This window comes from Osmerus eperlanus, chromosome 7 (assembly GCF_963692335.1).
Source record: "Osmerus eperlanus chromosome 7, fOsmEpe2.1, whole genome shotgun sequence".
NCBI lineage: Eukaryota > Metazoa > Chordata > Actinopteri > Osmeriformes > Osmeridae > Osmerus > Osmerus eperlanus.
Genome location: NC_085024.1, coordinates 20,380,016 through 20,398,555, shown reverse-complemented (window position 1 = coordinate 20,398,555; position 18,540 = coordinate 20,380,016). Strand labels below are relative to the sequence as shown.

The window sequence follows — 18,540 nt, the reverse complement described above, 5'->3', positions numbered from 1 at the left end:
ACTGGAATCAAACACACACACACACACACACAGAGATGCACAGGCACGCACATGCAAGCACACACACACATACACAGCTGTTACCTTACAGGACGTCACCTTACACCTCTCATATCCTTGTGATGTTACCCCTGCTGTCAGCGCTAATGAGTTTTAGGGAAGTCAATAAGCTCTTTTTTTTACATAAAGTAGAATTGTGAAGTTGGCCCCAGAGACCAATCCCATGACGTCATCCATTCAGCACTTAATAGCATGATATCATTTCCCCAGTAGGGGAGATGAGGACTCTATTAGGCATTCTCAGCCACAAACACACGCACACACACGCACACACACACAAACACAAACACACGCACACACACACACACACAAACACACACACACACACAGTACGAGGCCCAGTGGGGCGCTGTCATCTCCCAGATAATTCCCCTGAGTACTCGATGTATTTGTTCACAAATGTCTCCGCTCCAGACCACCTTTCATCTCCCCTCTCTCTATTTGAAAAGCGGCGACTTGAGACGGTGCCCACCTTCCTCCGGTTGCCTTTCCTCCGCCTCCTTCTCTCCGTCCTCCTCTCCCTCCGCGTCCCTGGCTTCCAGCAGAGACTCCTGGGGCTCGGTGCTGCCCGGCGCACCCTGATGATGCGACCAAGTCTCGGCTGACGTTGTGGCCACTTGGTGGTCGGTTTCCTGGCTGGACAGGAAGTGATGCGTCTCGTCCTCCAGGGGTGTGCGTCGGGCCCCAGTCCACCGCCCAGAGAGGAGTGGCGTGGCCGGCCTGGGCGGTGACGGACAGCGGGGCCGAGAGGGCCTCCACCTGCCCCTCGCTTTCGCCGTTGTCTCGGTTACAGGTGGAGGGCGGTATCGTCGCGGCAACCAGGAGTAATGAGAAGCAACTGAGGGTGGTCAGTCGTGTGACAGGAGAGATGGAGCTGAGAGAAAGAGAGAGAAAGAGAGAGAGAAAGAGAGAGAGAGAGAGAGAGAGAGAGAGAGAGAGAGAGTGAGAGAGAGAGAGAGAGAGAGAGAGAGAGAGAGAGAGAGAGAGAGAGAGAGTACATGAACAGTGACAGAGAGCAGAGGGTGCCCTGAGCAGGACAGGACTGGGTGGAATAAGTCCAGTATGACCACGGTGATGCACTGTACATGTAAGGGTGAGCGACCTACTGGAACCCCCCAGACCATGTGTTAAAGGTTTTAAATAAAAGTTGAGGCTTCCCAAAAAAACTGCCGGGTTTAGAGATGTGCCAGTTTTGCTTTGTATTTCAATTACATCAATTCTGTATCTAAAATGAAAAAAATCGATTTGGTTGTCCCAAGTCAATAGCTTTTGTAAAATATTTAGGTGAAGGCTTTTTGCTCTGTCAGTTAAACTCAACTGCTGAATTGGCTAAATTGAATGGGAAACTCTTGGATACCCTGGTATACGCTGGAGTTGAATGTTACTTTATCCGAGAGATGTCGAGCGGAGAGACTGACAGAAGGATGCCTGAAAGTTGACAGGAAGCTGACAGGAAGAAGAGAACAGAAAGAAGAGTATATGACAGTTTCCTACCAGAGTTTGGCTGTTATGATGACTGCTGTCAGGATGAGCAGGGAAGAGATGGTCACTGTGACGTAGAACTGAGGGTCCACTGGAATCAAACACACACACACACACACACAGAGATGCACAGGCACGCACATGCAAGCACACACACACATACACAGCTGTTACCTTACAGGACGTCACCTTACACCTCTCATATCCTTGTGATGTTACCCCTGCTGTCAGCGCTAATGAGTTTTAGGGAAGTCAATAAGCTCTTTTTTTACATAAAGTAGAATTGTGAAGTTGGCCCCAGAGACCAATCCCATGACGTCATCCATTCAGCACTTAATAGCATGATATCATTTCCCCAGTAGGGGAGATGAGGACTCTATTAGGCATTCTCAGCCACAAACACACGCACACACACACACACACACACACAAACACACGCACACACACACAAACACACACACACACACAGTACGAGGCCCAGTGGGGCGCTGTCATCTCCCAGATAATTCCCCTGAGTACTCGATGTATTTGTTCACAAATGTCTCCGCTCCAGACCACCTTTCATCTCCCCTCTCTCTATTTGAAAAGCGGCGACTTGAGACGGTGCCCACCTTCCTCCGGTTGCCTTTCCTCCGCCTCCTTCTCTCCGTCCTCCTCTCCCTCCGCGTCCCTGGCTTCCAGCAGAGACTCCTGGGGCTCGGTGCTGCCCGGCGCACCCTGATGATGCGACCAAGTCTCGGCTGACGTTGTGGCCACTTGGTGGTCGGTTTCCTGGCTGGACAGGAAGTGATGCGTCTCGTCCTCCAGGGGGTGCGTCGGGCCCCAGTCCACCGCCCAGAGAGGCGTGGGCGTGGCCTGGTCGGTGACGGACAGCGGGGCCGAGAGGGCCTCCACCTGCCCCTCGCTTTCGCCGTTGTCTCGGTTACAGGTGGAGGGCGGTATCGTCGCGGCAACCAGGAGTAATGAGAAGCAACTGAGGGTGGTCAGTCGTGTGACAGGAGAGATGGAGCTGAGAGAAAGAGAGAGAAAGAGAGAGAGAGAGAGAGAGAGAGAGAGAGAGAGAGAGAGAGAGAGAGAGAGAGAGAGAGAGAGAGGGATGGAGGGAGATGGGGAGAGTGAGAGAAAGTCGAAAGGGAGCAGAGTGGGAAAAAAAAAGAGTTGAAGTGATCTCCTAACCAGACGCCTCGTGTTAGCACGCACGGTCCTCACATTGTGCCTGTCACACAAACGCCCTCGGTCAGCCTGAGCGCATGCATGCTCTTCATCTCACCATCTCTCCATCGCTTCGTTCTGTTCACAGGGACCCCTCTCTTCCGGTCATCTCTCTCTGCATAGACAACACCGAAAAAGAGGAGAAAATGAAAGAGTGAGCAGAAGAGAGAGAGAGAGAGAGTGCGAGGGAGAAAAAGAGACTGAGCCAAAGAGACTTCTTCGGACTGATGCAGAGAATGTAAACAGACCAATATACGAACGCAGCGAAGGAAACCCTCTCTCTCACACACACTCATACACTCACACACACACACACACGCGCCTCTGGCTACAGAAACGGACGCGTCGTTATTTCACGAGCGTGCAAAGTGCGCCGCACGCACACTCAAACACATGCACACCTGTGCACGGCAACATTCATCACACACATGCACGGACACTTACAGCTGGATAGGGTGCGACTTCTTGTCCGAGTCAAATGTCAAAACGCCACAGACGTCCACTCGCACACAGGCATGAAGACAGACATAGCCTCACACAGTCAGTCAGTCAGTCACTCAGACAGCTATCAGTTAACATGCCTACCTCTGGCTGAGTAGAGGGAATGAGAGAGACAGAGAGGAGAGAGGAGTTATAGAGCGCGAGTGGGAAAAGGCATTGGTTGCCTTAGCGACAGAGACATGTAGAGTCTGAGAGAGAGAGAGAGAGAGAGAGAGAGAGAGAGAGAGAGAGGGAGAGAGAGGGGGGGATGAGAGAGAGAGGGGGGGAGTGAGAAACAGTAAGGGAGAGATTTAAATGCTAATAATGCTTTTAAACGGGTTCAATTAAAAGGACAGGGGGGATACAGTAATGTATTTGAAGTAGATTACATAGGCTACGAGAACAACATGAATATATGTTTGGGAGGTGGCGAAGATCTTTAATTATGTTTAGAAAAACAGAAAGATGGGGAATGCAGGGGAGTAAGTGGAATCAATAAACATCCGTTTACAGGAGTCAGTGTAGTAAGGAGACGTGCAAACAGACAGGGATCTCTCCACTGATGTCAGACCAGGGGGGGTGTGGATGTGGGGAGGCTGGTATCTCTCCACTGATGTCAGACCAGGGGGGGTGTGGATGTGGGGAGGCTGGTATCTCTCCACTGATGTCAGACCAGGGGGTGTGTGGATGTGGGGAGGCTGGTATCTCTCCACTGATGTCAGATCAGGGGGGGTGTGGATGGGGGGGGCTGGTATCTCTCCACTGATGTCAGACCAGGGGGGGTGTGGATGGGGGGGGCTGGTATCTCTCCACTGATGTCAGACCAGGGGGGGTGTGGATGTGGGGAGGCTGGTATCTCTCCACTGATGTCAGATCAGGGGGGTGTGGATGTGGGGAGGCTGGTATCTCTCCACTGATGTCAGACCAGGGGGGGTGTGGATGTGGGGAGGCTGGAATCTCTCCACTGATGTCAGATCAGGGGGGTGTGGATGTGGGGAGGCTGGTATCTCTCCACTGATGTCAGACCAGGGGGGGTGTGGATGTGGGGAGGCTGGTATCTCTCCACTGATGTCAGACCAGGGGGGGTGTGGATGTGGGGAGGCTGGTATCTCTCCACTGATGTCAGACCAGGGGGGGTGTGGATGTGGGGAGGCTGGTATCTCTCCACTGATGTCAGACCAGGGGGGGTGTGGATGTGGGGAGGCTGGTATCTCTCTACTGATGTCAGATCAGGGGGGGGTGTGGATGTGGGGAGGCTGGTATCTCTCCACTGATGTCAGATCAGGGGGGTGTGGATGGGGGGGGGGGGCGGGTAAATTCAGGATAAATATTTGGACGCGCAAGGGTGATAGCGTGACAGCTTTATTGCATACATGAGAAACAACATTTACATAGAAAAACAGTCTGTTTCATGCTCGCTCGCTCTCTTCACACTCTCCCCTCCATATGGGCGCTCTCCTTCGCCTCCACTCTATCAATCTGTCACACTTAACCCCCTCCTCTTCTGCGTTACTCTTTCTCTCCTCTCCCTCCCTCCTTGCTGGCTCTAGGACGGCATCTTCTTGAGGTTGGTGGCGGGTGTTTCACTCACTGAAGAACACAGCGGAACCAGGAAGAGGAGCCGTCTGATGCATCTTGGGATGTGGAGTCTTTGTCGTCACCATCATTATCATCATATTCTATTGGAGAGAAAACAATTGCTAAATTAGTGATTTTGAGTAAATGTTATCATCTACAGAGACTGTCAGATGGATGTGTGGGAATTTAGGGGTTGACTCCAGGCAGGAGCTAGTCTTAATTTTTCAATCTTTCATTCAGCTTCAGCCCTGCCTCTGGTGCAGCCTAATGAAATACATTTTTACATTTACATTTAGTCATTTAGCAGACGCTCTTATCCAGAGCGACTTACAGTACGTACAGGGACATTCCCCCCAAGGCAAGTAGGGTGAAGTGCCTTGCCCAAGGACACAACGTCATTTGGCACAGCCGGGAATCGAACCGGTAACCTTCAGATTACTAGCCCGACTCCTTTACCGCTCAGCCACCTGACTCCCTGAAATACGAGGCCAGGGAAGCCATGACCACTTTCAAATGTACAGTTTGGACGTGTACAAGTGTGCTGGGAGTGTCACCATCACTATCCGACTCGTCCTCACTGTCCTCCGACTCCGTCAGGGAGGCGTCCAATCGGCTGTCTCGCTTCGCTGTGACGTCTCCCCTGTGACATCATTCCCATAATCACATTAGTCACATCGCTACGTTTAAAACTCCCCAAACTGTGACTCCTCCAATCCTTCAATTACTGACTTACTAACACATCTATATTCATGCGGAAAATAATAATTGACTGTCAGCAGAAAGGAGTGATGTGTTATCTGGGGTGGAGTGTACCTCTGCTTGCTGGAGCTGGGCAGCTGCTCCCACACAACCAGATCCCGTCCCCCCGTCACCCAGCGGTGGTCCCCACTTCCTGTGAACCATGTGGCGAAGCACAGAATTCTGGGTATTTCCTCACACATCAGGGAGGCCAAGTACCTGCACCGAGGAAGAGAGAATACTGATGGAGAGAGAGAGAGGTGAAGAGATAAGGGAGCATGGAGAGGGAGGGAGGGACAATAAAACACTTAGCAGATTCTATCTTCAGTTTGTTTTTATAGAAAATATCATTAGATGAAGTATAATTAGAATTGGTTAGTAAATCAACTCACAGTTGAGTGTGTTCTCCCCATTTGTTAAGTCATAGCAGGAGCCAATCAGGATTCCCCTTGTCTGATGGACACAGTCTGTGACTCCTGCAGAGCTGCTGTGATTGGCCAGTTTGGACACAGTACCTGACATGATTGAACACAAAGGCAAGTCTCACTCCCTGTTAAACACTCTCACACACACGTCCATCACAAACAAGTCTGTCACAAGCACACACACACACACACACTCCTCACCAGCCCTCCAGTTGAGGATCTTCACGTTAGCTCTCCCATAGGCCAAGAAAAGCCTGTCGCCACGGGGACTGAGGGTCAGACGGCCACCATGACCCCTGCAGCCTGTCACCATGGCGTCCCAGTGATGTAAGAGTCGCAAGGGGTCCCGCTCTGAACAGAGGTCCTCCCACACACACACACTCCCATCCGCTGATCCGCTGAACACCAGAGGACCCTGGGACTGTGGAGGACAGAAGGGAGCGTTGTCATGGAGATAGACTTTTTGTGTGTGTGTTTGTGTTCGTACGTGTGAGGGTATACTTGTGTGTGTGTGTTTGTGTGTGTTTGGTGTATTTTAAATGGATTGCGGGCTTTGCATGATAAACACCGAGAGAGGGCGATGATTATGCTTTATGGTTTAATTTGTTTGCCATATGTGTTTTCCAGATTACAGGCTCTTGACATTCTGAATGTGTAGCTTTCTCCTTCAAAGCCGACCCGCGCTACATGAAGGCTTGTAGGAAACACATGTATGGCATTTTCAATATCCTGTTACAGGAGCCAGCGCTCCGAGAGACCAAATTGATTTCCATTTGAAAGAAATGAACAAAATAGACGGCATTAGTCTGAACAGAGAAGGAAATGATCTCTTTCTTTTTTTGCCGACTTCCTCATTAAAAATAATTACTTGGTTTTAAATATTATGATTAATAAGGCTTTATTAAGGCTTTTCCCTGGCAAAACACATCATAAATCATACAAATTTCTGATGGGCTGCCAGCACAGAGATCTCGTTTCAGGAGAACATCAGTCAGGCACCTATAAATCGCTGCTAGTTTTCCTAACATTCGTGAAATGGTCTGAGTGAAGAGAAAGTGTCTTTTAGAACCCCTGATTCAAACAGTGAGGCACCAAGCAAGACGATTGGCCAGAACCCACCTGCAGGGAAGTGACAGTGTCCTGGTGAGCGTTGATCGATTGACAGTTGTCCAGGGTGAGCCAGCTCCAGCCTTGAACCTTACCCCCATCTGGGGACAGAGAGAGAAGGTAAATCCGTCTGCCAGCTCCCGGCAGCTATTACGGATGCTTCCTGTGAACACACCTGAGGCTAGCGGCATCACATGTCTGCTCCTATCAGGCTTGCGTCAAGCTCTGCCCCTCCCGGACCACCTCGCTGACACAGCCACACACAGTTTCCACATATGGTGTGTGCTACAGTGGTGCCCGAGGCCATACAGCACGTACGCAGGTGCACAGTGGAATATGCACGTGCAATTACACCGATTGCATACCACACGAGCACAACACACACGTCCGACAACCACAAACCGACACGTTAACCAATGCACACACATGTACACTTGCACACACACACACCCAAAGACACACACACACACACACCTGATCCAGTGACGATGTATCCATTTCCCTCGGGCACAAAGCAGAGAGCAGTCACAGTGTTGAACGTGTAGATGGACTTAACACACTGACCTGAGGGAGAGGAAGAGGAACACGGATGATTACAAACTTTCTTACTACACACACGGCTGGCTACACACACATCCACAAAACAACGCAAAGTCACTCACACACACACACGCAGTGTAAAAAGCACGTGAATCTACACGCACACAAACTACACACCCACAAAGCCTTTGGGCTCAGGGTGGTTGAGCGTGTCAGTGGTAAACTCACCAGTGCTTAAGGCCCAAATCCTCACACAACAGTCGACTGCACCACTTAGAATGAACCTCTCCTTCTCAGACAGAGACAGAGACCTTGCTGTCAGGGGACAAGGTCGGCCAGATGGAGATGGAGAAAGAGACAGAGACAGTGAAAGAGAGAGAGAGAGAGAGAGAGAGAGAGAGAGAGAGAGAGAGAGAGAGAGAGAGAGAGAGAGAGAGAGAGAGAGAGAGAGAGAGAGAGAGAGAGAGAGAGAGAGAGAGAGAGAGAGAGAGAGAGAGAGAGAGAGAGAGAGAGAGAGAGAGAGAGAGAGAGAGAGAGAGAGAGAGAGAGAGAGAGATGAGAGAGGGGATAAACAGACAAAAAGATTTTGTTGCTGTGCAATAGTATATGATACGTATTTAAAATGTTACTTTTTTCTTATATTCCATCAGACATATTCCAGTGTTTTGCCCTTGGCACTCTTAACCCTTGTTTTATCTTCGGGTCAGTCTGACCCATCAGTCATTGTGACCCACCATCGTATTGCGACAACTTTACAGCATACAAAAACAAAGTGAAGCATTTTCTTTTAACCATCGGGCTGTCTCAGACCCCCCCACATCGCGAAGGTTAAAAGAAAATGCATTTTATTTGTTTTTGTATTGGGTAAAATTGGGTAAACACAACAATGGTTCGTTGTGAACCTTTGGGTCATGTGACCTGAAGGCAGCACAAGGGTTAAGTTTCTACTTGAGGGCAAAAAAAAGGAGAGATGGAGAGAGAGGGGGGGGGGGGCGTGGGAGGAGAGACAGAGAGGGCAGAGAAGTTCAAGTAGAGGAGCGAGGAGGAGAGCGATCCCTCTTTTCGCTGGGAGGAGAGCTCTCCTCGGAGAGTCTGCAGAGGCGATTTAGCTCTCTGGGCCTGACCTGATTTAGCTAATATTATAATCATCGGAATACCGATGCTTCGCTGAGCAGTGGGTGTGTGAGAGAGAGATATACAGTTTAGGAATGTTTGCACAGTATTGTTTTTCATTATATGTTTATTTATTTTTGATATAAAAGGTGTGTGTCTGGCCTCAGGTGTTTGTCTATGTGCATCCGTGTCTTACCTAGCCTCCTGCAGTACTCTGGTGGAGGAACAGACAGACAGGTTACCCCCCCTGTGTGACCCCCCAGATTTCTCTGCTCCGTTGCCGTGGGGACGTGCCACACCTTGACCGTTGTGTCTCGGCTGGGATGGAGACGGAGAGAGAAAGGAGTCAGGGACAAGGAGTTAGGGAGGTCTGGGAGTGTGGAGATGGAGTGCGTGTTAAGAATGCCCCGGGTTCAGCTACCTCTTCAGCTGTCAGATATTTTTTATACATTTTTTATGCATTAATGAGAAAAAGAGAGAGATAAGAGAGAGGTTAAATTATTCGGTTTTAGGATGTTTAATTTGGAATGATGTCCTGTACCTTCCTGAGACCACCAGGTTATCTACAGACACCACGCAGGTGATGATGTCACTGTGACCCTCCAAGAACTTCAATCGGAACTTGGCTTTTTCCCAGGATGCTTTGAGGGAGTTGAATTCGGCATCTGGGTGGGGAAAAGGACTACAATTACCATTGCTGACTCGTCAGTTCTTGAAAACACTCTCCAACTAAAAACGTATTTAGCAACATGAAGCAGTTATTTTGGACCAGGCTGCTGATTCTGTCTGAAGGATGCAGCACATTCAGTCTGTGTCTTCCACCCTGAGGTTGACGTTAAACAACTACCTGTTGAGTCAGGTAGCCTCGCCTGGTTCGAAAAGTCTATGGAGCTGTCGTTAGATTGCTCTCCCTACGGCAATTACTCTCCCTTTCTTACAGATGTATATTGGACCTTTCGGGCATTCTCTGTGGGATACATACTGTATATAGATACATAAATCTCTATCTATCAACCTAACATATCTAGATATACACACACACATAAACATACAAGCCATGCCCACCTCCCTCTGGTTCTGCTGGTCTTTGCTGTGTCACGGCTGGGCAGGGTTCTGCTGGTTCTGCTGGACGCTGCTGTTTCACGGCTGGGCAGGGTTCTGAAGGCTTGGCAGTCGCCCGCCTCTCCTCTCCTCCGCCTGTGTCTCCCCCCGCTGCAGTCTGCTCCTGCCTGGCTGCCAGCCTTCGAGACTCTCCCTTGGGGATCTTGGTAGCTGGAGGCTTATGTGATGGAAGGGCCTCAGAGGCATCTTCACTGTGTCAGAGCAGAAATTACACGTACTGAGCGGGCTGTACATGCTGAACGGTACTGCACATAAATAAGACAACTAGGGAACAGTTCATACTGTACCCAAAGGTACACACTAGTCCACCGATATTAAATCCTTGCACTGAGAGAAAGCTTGGGTTGTTGTTTATCTTAGTCAGAAGGGAGCCCACAGGCTCAGTGTTTTTCATCCCTGAGAAAAACTCAGATTCAGGTTTAGATTGCTGTATTTGTACCCGTAGGCAGATTTGGTCTGTGGATTTAGCCTGACTGACTGCTCATTGGTGACTACGGCAGATAGGGCAACTCGTAACTCTATGACCTACCGTGGCCCAATACACAACCTATGATCTTTTGACAGGGTCTTGAAGGAAGAGCATGACAATATTTGACCTAAAATATACCAACTAGACACACACAGGACTTCAAAGACTTCAAAGTGAACGTTACTGCTTCTGAAGAGCGCCACTGCTCTCTCTCTCCCTCTGTCTCTCTCTCCGCTATCGTCACCTCCCTCCCTCGCTCGCTTCCTTACACTTGTCTTTTCATCTTCTCTTTTTCTCCCTCTCTCACGATCCCTGGAGTTAGCTGGGGGCCAGAAGGCTGCAGCAGCAGCTCAGCCAATCTGGACCGGAGCTCCGCCTTCGTGGAGATCTGATTGGGGGGGGGGAAGCGTTTGGTTAGTACACACGTCTGAGCATCTCTGGCTATTTACACACACGACCATATACATTAGCTGTGAAAGGTCTCCCCACTGGCTACTTGTCCGGCAAACAAGACATTTGCAGGTTCAGGAAATACTTAAGGATGTAACAATTAAGGGAGCCTAAAAAATTGATACATGTATTAGGTTATTTTAATTCTCTATTAAGTTATATCTCTACACCACTGAAAAGCACACTTTAATGAGACTTCACAGTATGTAGAGTTAGGTATAAATCCATGATATGATATGATCTACACAGCTATGATTTATTAATACAACTCTTTACAACCCCTAAATAGACTATTAACTAGAGATTTATTAAATGCTGCTAGTTTTCTCTACGCCAAGAGATAATTATGTGGCAGTAAGTATAGACAAGGTGTTAGTGTGCAAACGGATGAGCATTTGAAGTTGAACAATTCACAGCTCATATTCGCTAGGGTTATGTGCAGGTGTTTCAGACTGGTACGAACTGCAGCTGAGTTTAATAATGAGACAGGGGTATGAGAGGATATAATGATACATATTGATTTGAATGGTCCTACATCTAGGTCCCCGCTCTTGGGAACTAAAGGTACAGTTTACAACCGTGAAAACTACACTCATGGGAAATCAATTCTGGATCGCGGTGCGCTATACTGCGCTTTCAGTTGATATTGAAACAAGTGATGAAGGACTGTGCTCTACCTTGAATCTTTCCTCCGGGGTAAGAGTGATTTTGATCTCCAAATTCTCAATCTGTCTCAACTTCTTCTGTAACTTCCTCGCCTCCCCCATTTGAAGCCCTTCATAAAAGAAGTAGCAGCACGGAAACTTGAAACTTCTTTTGTTTCCAGATTCCTCGCCTTGACAGAGTAGACTGGAAGGTGCACTGCAGTTAATTTCTACGTTGCAGTCTATCTACTGAGTCAAATGTTCACGGACCCTACTGTAGCTACCTACGCTAGCTGTCACTTTCCCAAGTATTGTTGACAGATACATTGAGACGTGTCCTAGCCGGATGTTAGGGCAACAACCACCGGCTAAACACCAGACGTCGGGACGTCTTCCTGGCGACGCCGTGTGGACTGAAGGGACAATTATTTCCAACTCAACAACTAGACTCCTAAATCTTCAATGTCAGTGCCATCCATAAGAGAATTTATTAATTTTAGATTACCATAACTTTCTTTCAGGGCTAAAATTCAACGTTACATTCGCCTTTTAATATAGCCTAATGGAATCTAATGGCCTAAACAACTGAAATAACCTCTAAATGTATAGGGCTAGAAAATGTGCAGTTTCAGGCAATGCCACAGGCATTAAATGCAGCAAAATATGCATATACCATGCACATTTAAATTGTATTGTTTTGCTATTAAATAGTAGTATTAAATACTACTTTCGTAAAATACACCTCATTCTCCGGAAATGACATCACCAAACATATACGGCTTTTGTCTGTGGACCTTATAGGCAGGAAGTGTAGCGCAGACAAGTCGGCCAGCTGCTTCACCAGAAAGAAAAAAAAAGAAAAAATATCGACGACAAAAAACGCGGTGAAATTCTACATTCGGGCAGTTTGGACAGAGTTTCCGAACTGTCCCGGTCCACGGGAACTCCGGGGAGGGAGAGGGAGACTTCAGCACCGGTAAATACCACGGTTAGCCCACTTGATCATAGTATTTTTCTGCTAATTTGTGCGACTTGCTACAGCCGCATCTCTTCGTCTGGACAGCCGGAAGTCTTTGAGAGATTGACTTGTACCGAGTGTAGTTTTTTCCCCTCATCTCGTCGTTTTTTTAAATCCTTGATTTTTTTGGGGGCTTTGTTTTTTTTAACTTTCTCAGCTATGGAACGACAGGCGCGAGATACAGCTATTCGCTCACACACATTCTGCTATCGGTGTCTATTTTTGCACGTAGCTAGCATTCAAGGAATAGAAATGGAGGCGCACTTAAAGCACACTCAATTCTAAACAAGTGGAAAGACAATTTGCGTTATTCATTTCAAGACTTTTGCGACGTGTCACAGTGTTTTTTATTCACAAGAACACAATCATATTACGACTAACTTGATTATGTTGACATTGACTGAGATTTGAATGTGCCGTGCATGTCCAGCAGTATGCTGCAAAATGTTCTCTTTAGTTAAATTTTTTTTGTTCAAGTTACATTGGCAGTTGTCATCGCCTTTTACAAACACGGGCCGATGTTGATGCAAGCGAAGTTATTAAAATCGTAATGAATTGTTGTTTTGCAGGAATGATGGAAGATTCCCACTTTAATTCATCGTACTTCTGGTCTCCCATTCCCACTGTGCAAGGACAGGTATAACCATTTATTTGTCTCCTTCCCTCAGCTACTCCAAGCCAGAGTCACAGACGTATCATATGTAACGACCCCGCCCCCCCCAAATCTGTGTCTCTCAGATCGAGAACGCCATGTTTCTGAACAAGATGAAGGAGCAGGAGAAGAATCCGTCCTTCCAAGCCTCCAGTACCTCTCACTACCAAACGACAGTGCTCATCCCAGGCCCCAAGCAGGAGGGGGGAGGGCAGGGGGGAGGGGGGCACCTGCTTCCCCCTCACAGCACCCAAAACATCACTGTGGTCCCTGTGTCCTCCACTGGCATCATGACTGCAGGTTTGTTTCGCATCCAAGACAGCAGCAAACCTTCTGTAGAGGACACAGGAGTGCAAGCGTTCCTTTTTTTTTTGTTTGGACAGTCGTCTCTTGCTTTCTCTCTCTCTCTGACTCTCTCACTCTCTCTCTCTCTATCTGACTCTCTCTCTCTCTGACTCTCTCGTTTTTTCTCTGACTCTGTAGCAGGTCTGGTCATCACAACCCCTCAGGGTACTTTAGTATCTCCTGCATCATCCTCTCAATCGTTTGTTCCCGGTCACCCGGCAACGACCATGATCGTCTCTGCACTTCATGCCCCGAACACAGGTAACACACGCACACACACACATCTGTAGAGAGCATTTTTCTCAGTACACCTCACTCCGGTAAAAATTGAAATAAAGTGTTGTTGACGTACACACGCAGATTGACCATCAGATTGACCCCCTCCCATTAGATAAAAAAGAAGATGGACTGCCCCACTTGGTTGTCATGCCGACTCCATCAAAGCGAGGCAGGAAGAAAAAGACGGCGTTGCAGAGGGCGGGGCTCGGTGCTGGCCACGCCCTCTCGGCAGGGAACGAGACTCTCATCCTGGCTCACCTAGCAGCAGGGGGGCAGGTAGGAGGATGTCTGGCCGGCAGGGAGGGGTTGACGGGGGGGGGGGAGGGGTTCGAGTGTGTTGGCGTAATCTGACTTCTGATAGGTTATGTCTTTACAGCATCACGCCACAGACCCGTACGACCTGTCGAATGAAGACGAAGACCACGGAGGAAAAGACACAAATAAGACCTACAGGTACAGATGGCATCACTGAACGCCCCCCCAAACAGAGGCTCCTTATCCAGCTGAGATGTGGCTGCAGAATGTGGGTACACCTGTACCTGTCTGTGTGTGCAGCAGTCAAGGTTTACAGGTTAGGATGAGGCTGCTTTGGATGAACAAGGTGCTGCTGGATATTTACATCACACACACACAGAACGGCTTCATTGCATGCTGTGGCAGTGCACACACACTCGTACACACACACCTGCTTTGTCGGTGAAAGGTTTTCACTGGACGTTACTGCACTGTGAAACACGGCGTGTGTTTGGTCTGCTGCATGGACACACTGGCCCGCCCGCACACACTGCAACGGAGTGGACACACACCCCCTCTGCCCGACCCTCTCGACTGTCTCTCCCTCTCTTTCTATGCTGCACGTCTTGTTAGTTTCGGTACCCTTTCAAGCTCCTTCTCTATCCTTGTCTCACTTTAGCAGAAAGTGCTCTCTTCCTCTTGTCCTCACCTGTTTCACCCTCTTTCTCCCCGGCTCTTGTGTGCTACTCATTCCACTTTCATGTCATCTACTATTGTTCTGCTTTTCCCCTTCCCTCAACGTGTCTGACCATCCTTAAAATCATTTACTTTTCACTCCCCTATTCCTCTTCCTCAAACTGTTTTCCATATTCCTGAATCCTCTCCCCCTCTCCTCGTTTCCTCTCGTACTTCTCTCTCTCTCCGTTTCCTCCCTCCATCCCGCCCCCTCGACTCTGTGTCTCTCCGCCTGTAGGTGCCGGATGTGTGCGGTGACCTTCTTCAGTAAGTCAGACATGCAGATCCACTCCAAGTCCCACACTGAGGCCAAGCCCCACAAGTGTCCCCACTGCTCCAAGTCATTCGCCAACTCCAGCTACCTGGCCCAGCACATCCGTATCCACAGCGGGGCCAAGCCTTACACCTGCTCCTACTGCCAGAAATCATTCAGGCAGCTCAGTCACTTACAGCAGCACACACGGTACTGCTGACCCCCCCACCCTACCCCCACCATGCCGTTCTCTCCCTCTAAACCCCCCACTCCCTAGTTTGTCATGGGGAACCAAGACGTCTGTGTGTGTGTGTGTGTGTGTGTGTGTGTGTGGCCTGAATGAGTGGTGCTTTATGCATGACAGTGAGCTACTAGGATCCAACTAGTGACGTTTTTTCGAAAACCAACATTCAGTAGAGGACTCTTCTGTGAAAAAGGTTATCGAGACCTCCATTCAGGACGCATGCATCTGACTGCAGAGTTTGAGATATTTGTGATTGGTGTGTGTGTGTTTGGGGGGGGGGGGGAGTTCTTTTCCATTTGTACAATGTGTGCGTGCATGTGTGCTTGTATGTGCTTAGCTCTCCCCTCTGTGTTTCTCCTGCCTGCCTCTCCTCACTTCTACTAAGCCCTTTTAAACACTCACACACCCAACCCACACACATACACACCCACACACACTTTTATGCTTAATCACAAGGCTGAGCGGACAACCTTAACCCTTCAGATGAGCTGCTCTTTGCTGCCCTGTTGTTATGGCTTCCCTGTTCTCCACTGCTCATTAGTGCCCAGCGTCCACCTCTCGCTTTCCCCTAGTGATTGGCAAGAAAGAATCATTGGAGATGCATTTAAATCTTCATGCTCTCTCTTCACAATCCTACCAAATCGCCAACAGCGCTCCTGTGTGTGTCAACCTTTTGGGTTCTCACAGAGAGGACTGTACCGTGATGGATTATTTTTATGTCTAGTGATGGATTTGTGGTTACTCTTGACACAAGTGCGTTTTGCTGTAAGGAACCAGTCGGATCGTTGAAAATCGTTGTGATTTACAATCTGTGAAATGTGTCTTCCTTCTCTTGTCTTCCTTTGTCCTCCCCCCTCCCTGGGTTGTTCCTCGGCCATCACTCATCCCTCTGTCCACAGGAACCACACTGAGGCCAAGCCCCACAAGTGTCCCCACTGCACCAAGTCCTTTGCCAACTCCAGCTACCTGGCCCAGCACATCCGTATCCACACGGGGGTGAAGCCCTACACCTGCTCCTTCTGCCAGAAGTGCTTCAGACAGCTCAGTCACCTCCAGCAGCATAACCGGTAACCACCCCTCTTACGACGTGACCCTCTCGCCTCCTTGCGTGACGGTTTTCGGTTCGGTAATGGGATTCCATCGTAAACTCTGCCTCCCTCGCTTTCTAGCATTCACACGGGAGATCGGCCCTACAAGTGTGTGCATCCGGGATGTGAGAAGTCCTTCACACAACTATCTAACCTCCAGGTGAGTGACGACCCTATCCTAGTTGCCAGATTCCTCCTCCCCTCCCCCCCCCCCCCTTTCCTTCACTGACGAGGTTACCTTTTATCCTTTATCAGTCTCACCGGCGGCAACACAACAAAGACAAGCCCTACAAGTGTAGCAACTGTAACCGTGGTTACACGGACGCTGCGAGCTTGGAGGTTCACCTGTCCACGCACACGGTGAAACACGCCAAGCTGTACTCGTGTGGCCTCTGCAACCGCACATACACCTCGGTAAGACTGCTGTCTCTTTACAGGGCTGTGGAGCTGTGGCCTTAGACCAGTGTAACTCCAGACCAGGACTGGCCAACCCCGCTCCTAGAGATCTAGGATTTTAATTCCGACCCTGATCCAGCACACCTGATTCTGATCATTTGGAGGTTGACGAGCTGTATAGCCGAGTCTCTTTATAAGTGAGGTCCGAGTGGTATCCTGCTGATCTCCCCGGTGTTGACGTAGTCTCTCTGCGTCTTGTCTTTCTCACAGGAGACCTACCTGGTCAAACACATGCAGAAACACAACCCGGACCAGCTGACTGCAGCGGCCGTAGCCGCAGCTCAGCAGGCACAATCACACCAGAACCAGAACCAGAACCACAGTGGAGCTCAAGGCCTGGGAGAGGGCACAGACGGCGGGGGCTCCAGGCCCGGTGGAGGAGGGCAGGGGCAGAACCAGGGCAGCTACACCCAGGCAGAGACAGTGGGCTGCCCCTTTGACCTGCACCAGTATAAGACTGTGGCTGCTGGGGATATCCAATACAAAACAGTTAGTGTGGCTGACTTGGTGTCCCATAAAGACCTCTGTCTCACTGTGGCCACCTCCACCATCCAGGTGGAGCACCTGAACTCATAGTGATCGTGTGGGGAGGGGGGGGGGTTGACCATAGGAAGGGAGCCAGGAGAGGCATGTAGGACGGCTGAATACATGGACAGGATTTCTGATGGACTGGATTTAAGAAATACAGATGACAGAGGAACACATGACTGTGCCTGAAAAATGGAATGTGGCATAAGACCTTTGGAGGAGACTTGGGTGGGAGAAGGTCTCTGGTCTCTTGAGAGAGGGTGTTTTTGTACTCGATTTCTCACTAATGCCCAGATTAATGTCCTTTTTTTTGTGAACCCAGGTTTCTGAATGGGTAGTGCATGTAAAGGAGGGTATCTCTCTCCATCTGTGTTCATCCAGAACGCACGGCGAGAGGAGAAACAGAGTAAAGAGATGTTCTCTTTTTATATTTTACTATTTCATATCCTGCTCTTCCCTGCAAATGTATCCATGGCCATAATTTATGATCACTTCAGCGATACTTTTAATGGAAACTGGTGGTAAACTGTGAAGGTAAATTTTTATACTTTCTTACAGGTACTCCCGTTTTTCTACAACTTCATTGTCATTTCTATGTTATGTCTAGTTATTTTAGAATACGCTAACAATTATATTTTTCACTGAAAAAAGGGAAGTAGTATATATTGATTTGGAAGAAGAAAAAGAAACAATAGGCAAATATTTCAAAGTATATATTACCAGTATATATATATATATATATATATATATATATATATATATATATATATATGTATGTATGTAACGAAAGTCCATATACCTTTTTAAAAGACAATTGACATGTATGGACTAAAGCCAAACTCTGCTTCGTTCACGTACTATTTTGGGAGGTGAATGGGGTTAGCGTGTTCTTTTTCCTCATGTAGTCCTAGTTGTATCTCATTGTGTGTCATAAGAATATCATTGTTATCCAAATGTATTCTTGCTATTATACTTCCGATATTTAAGTATTAAACGGATGTTTATGATATTCCTTTCCAAATAGACACGTCAATCCGAGATGTGTTTTTACGCTTACGATACCTACACTATTAAACACCTCACTGAAGCGGTGCCATGTACCTGTTTGGTAAATACTGAACTGAGGGCGTACACCTTAAAACTCTTTACGTTTAACTCCGATATCGATATAGAATGGGGGACTTCATGTGTGCCTGTATTGACAAATTTGATTTTCGATTTGCCAGTTGTGTGAAGAAATGAGTCATGCAAATGAGCTTGTGTTTACACTTCGGACTGAACCATTCTG

The 18,540-nt window shown here is 48.5% G+C and overlaps 3 protein-coding genes across 8 annotated transcripts in view; 1 reads left to right on the top strand and 2 right to left on the bottom strand.

The window, feature by feature from the left end:
* pianp (PILR alpha associated neural protein) overlaps window positions 1-3,449 on the bottom strand; it is a 5,995-nt gene extending 2,546 nt beyond the window's left edge. For both annotated transcript variants that reach the window (XM_062466353.1, XM_062466356.1), the window contains exons 1-4: window positions 3,340-3,449; window positions 2,813-2,869; window positions 2,154-2,551; window positions 1,555-1,633 (exon numbers count right to left, since the gene is read on the bottom strand). In XM_062466353.1, the coding sequence (XP_062322337.1) occupies window positions 1,555-1,633; window positions 2,154-2,551; window positions 2,813-2,823 (488 nt within the window). In that variant the 5' untranslated portion in view covers window positions 2,824-2,869; window positions 3,340-3,449. The remainder of the gene's footprint in view (window positions 1-1,554; window positions 1,634-2,153; window positions 2,552-2,812; window positions 2,870-3,339) is intronic.
* A 1,129-nt stretch (window positions 3,450-4,578) lies between these two features.
* si:ch211-154o6.3 (uncharacterized protein LOC563854 homolog) lies at window positions 4,579-12,168 on the bottom strand. Its single transcript, XM_062465726.1, has 13 exons — window positions 11,454-12,168; window positions 10,596-10,714; window positions 9,801-10,048; window positions 9,277-9,400; window positions 8,932-9,053; window positions 7,851-7,937; window positions 7,557-7,646; window positions 7,095-7,183; window positions 6,177-6,396; window positions 5,943-6,065; window positions 5,626-5,791; window positions 5,367-5,452; window positions 4,579-4,913 (listed from the first exon to the last, which is right to left on the bottom strand). Exons 1-13 carry the CDS (start codon window positions 11,541-11,543, stop codon window positions 4,822-4,824), a joined length of 1,656 nt encoding a protein of 551 aa, XP_062321710.1. The 5' UTR covers window positions 11,544-12,168; the 3' UTR covers window positions 4,579-4,821.
* A 68-nt stretch (window positions 12,169-12,236) lies between these two features.
* znf384b (zinc finger protein 384 b) lies at window positions 12,237-18,344 on the top strand. 5 transcript variants are annotated; one of them, XM_062465722.1, is made up of 11 exons: window positions 12,237-12,396; window positions 13,008-13,075; window positions 13,177-13,390; window positions 13,574-13,696; window positions 13,827-13,990; window positions 14,091-14,167; window positions 14,922-15,146; window positions 16,080-16,247; window positions 16,350-16,428; window positions 16,524-16,682; window positions 16,935-18,344. In XM_062465722.1, the coding sequence occupies exons 2-11, from the start codon at window positions 13,010-13,012 to the stop codon at window positions 17,298-17,300; spliced, it is 1,641 nt and encodes a 546-aa protein (XP_062321706.1). In that variant the 5' UTR covers window positions 12,237-12,396; window positions 13,008-13,009; the 3' UTR covers window positions 17,301-18,344. The 5 variants fall into 5 exon arrangements, with proteins under 5 accessions (XP_062321706.1, XP_062321704.1, XP_062321708.1 ...); XM_062465720.1 differs by having other exon boundaries at window positions 14,076-14,167; XM_062465721.1 differs by having other exon boundaries at window positions 12,248-12,408; window positions 14,076-14,167.
* Window positions 18,345-18,540: the final 196 nt, after the last annotated feature.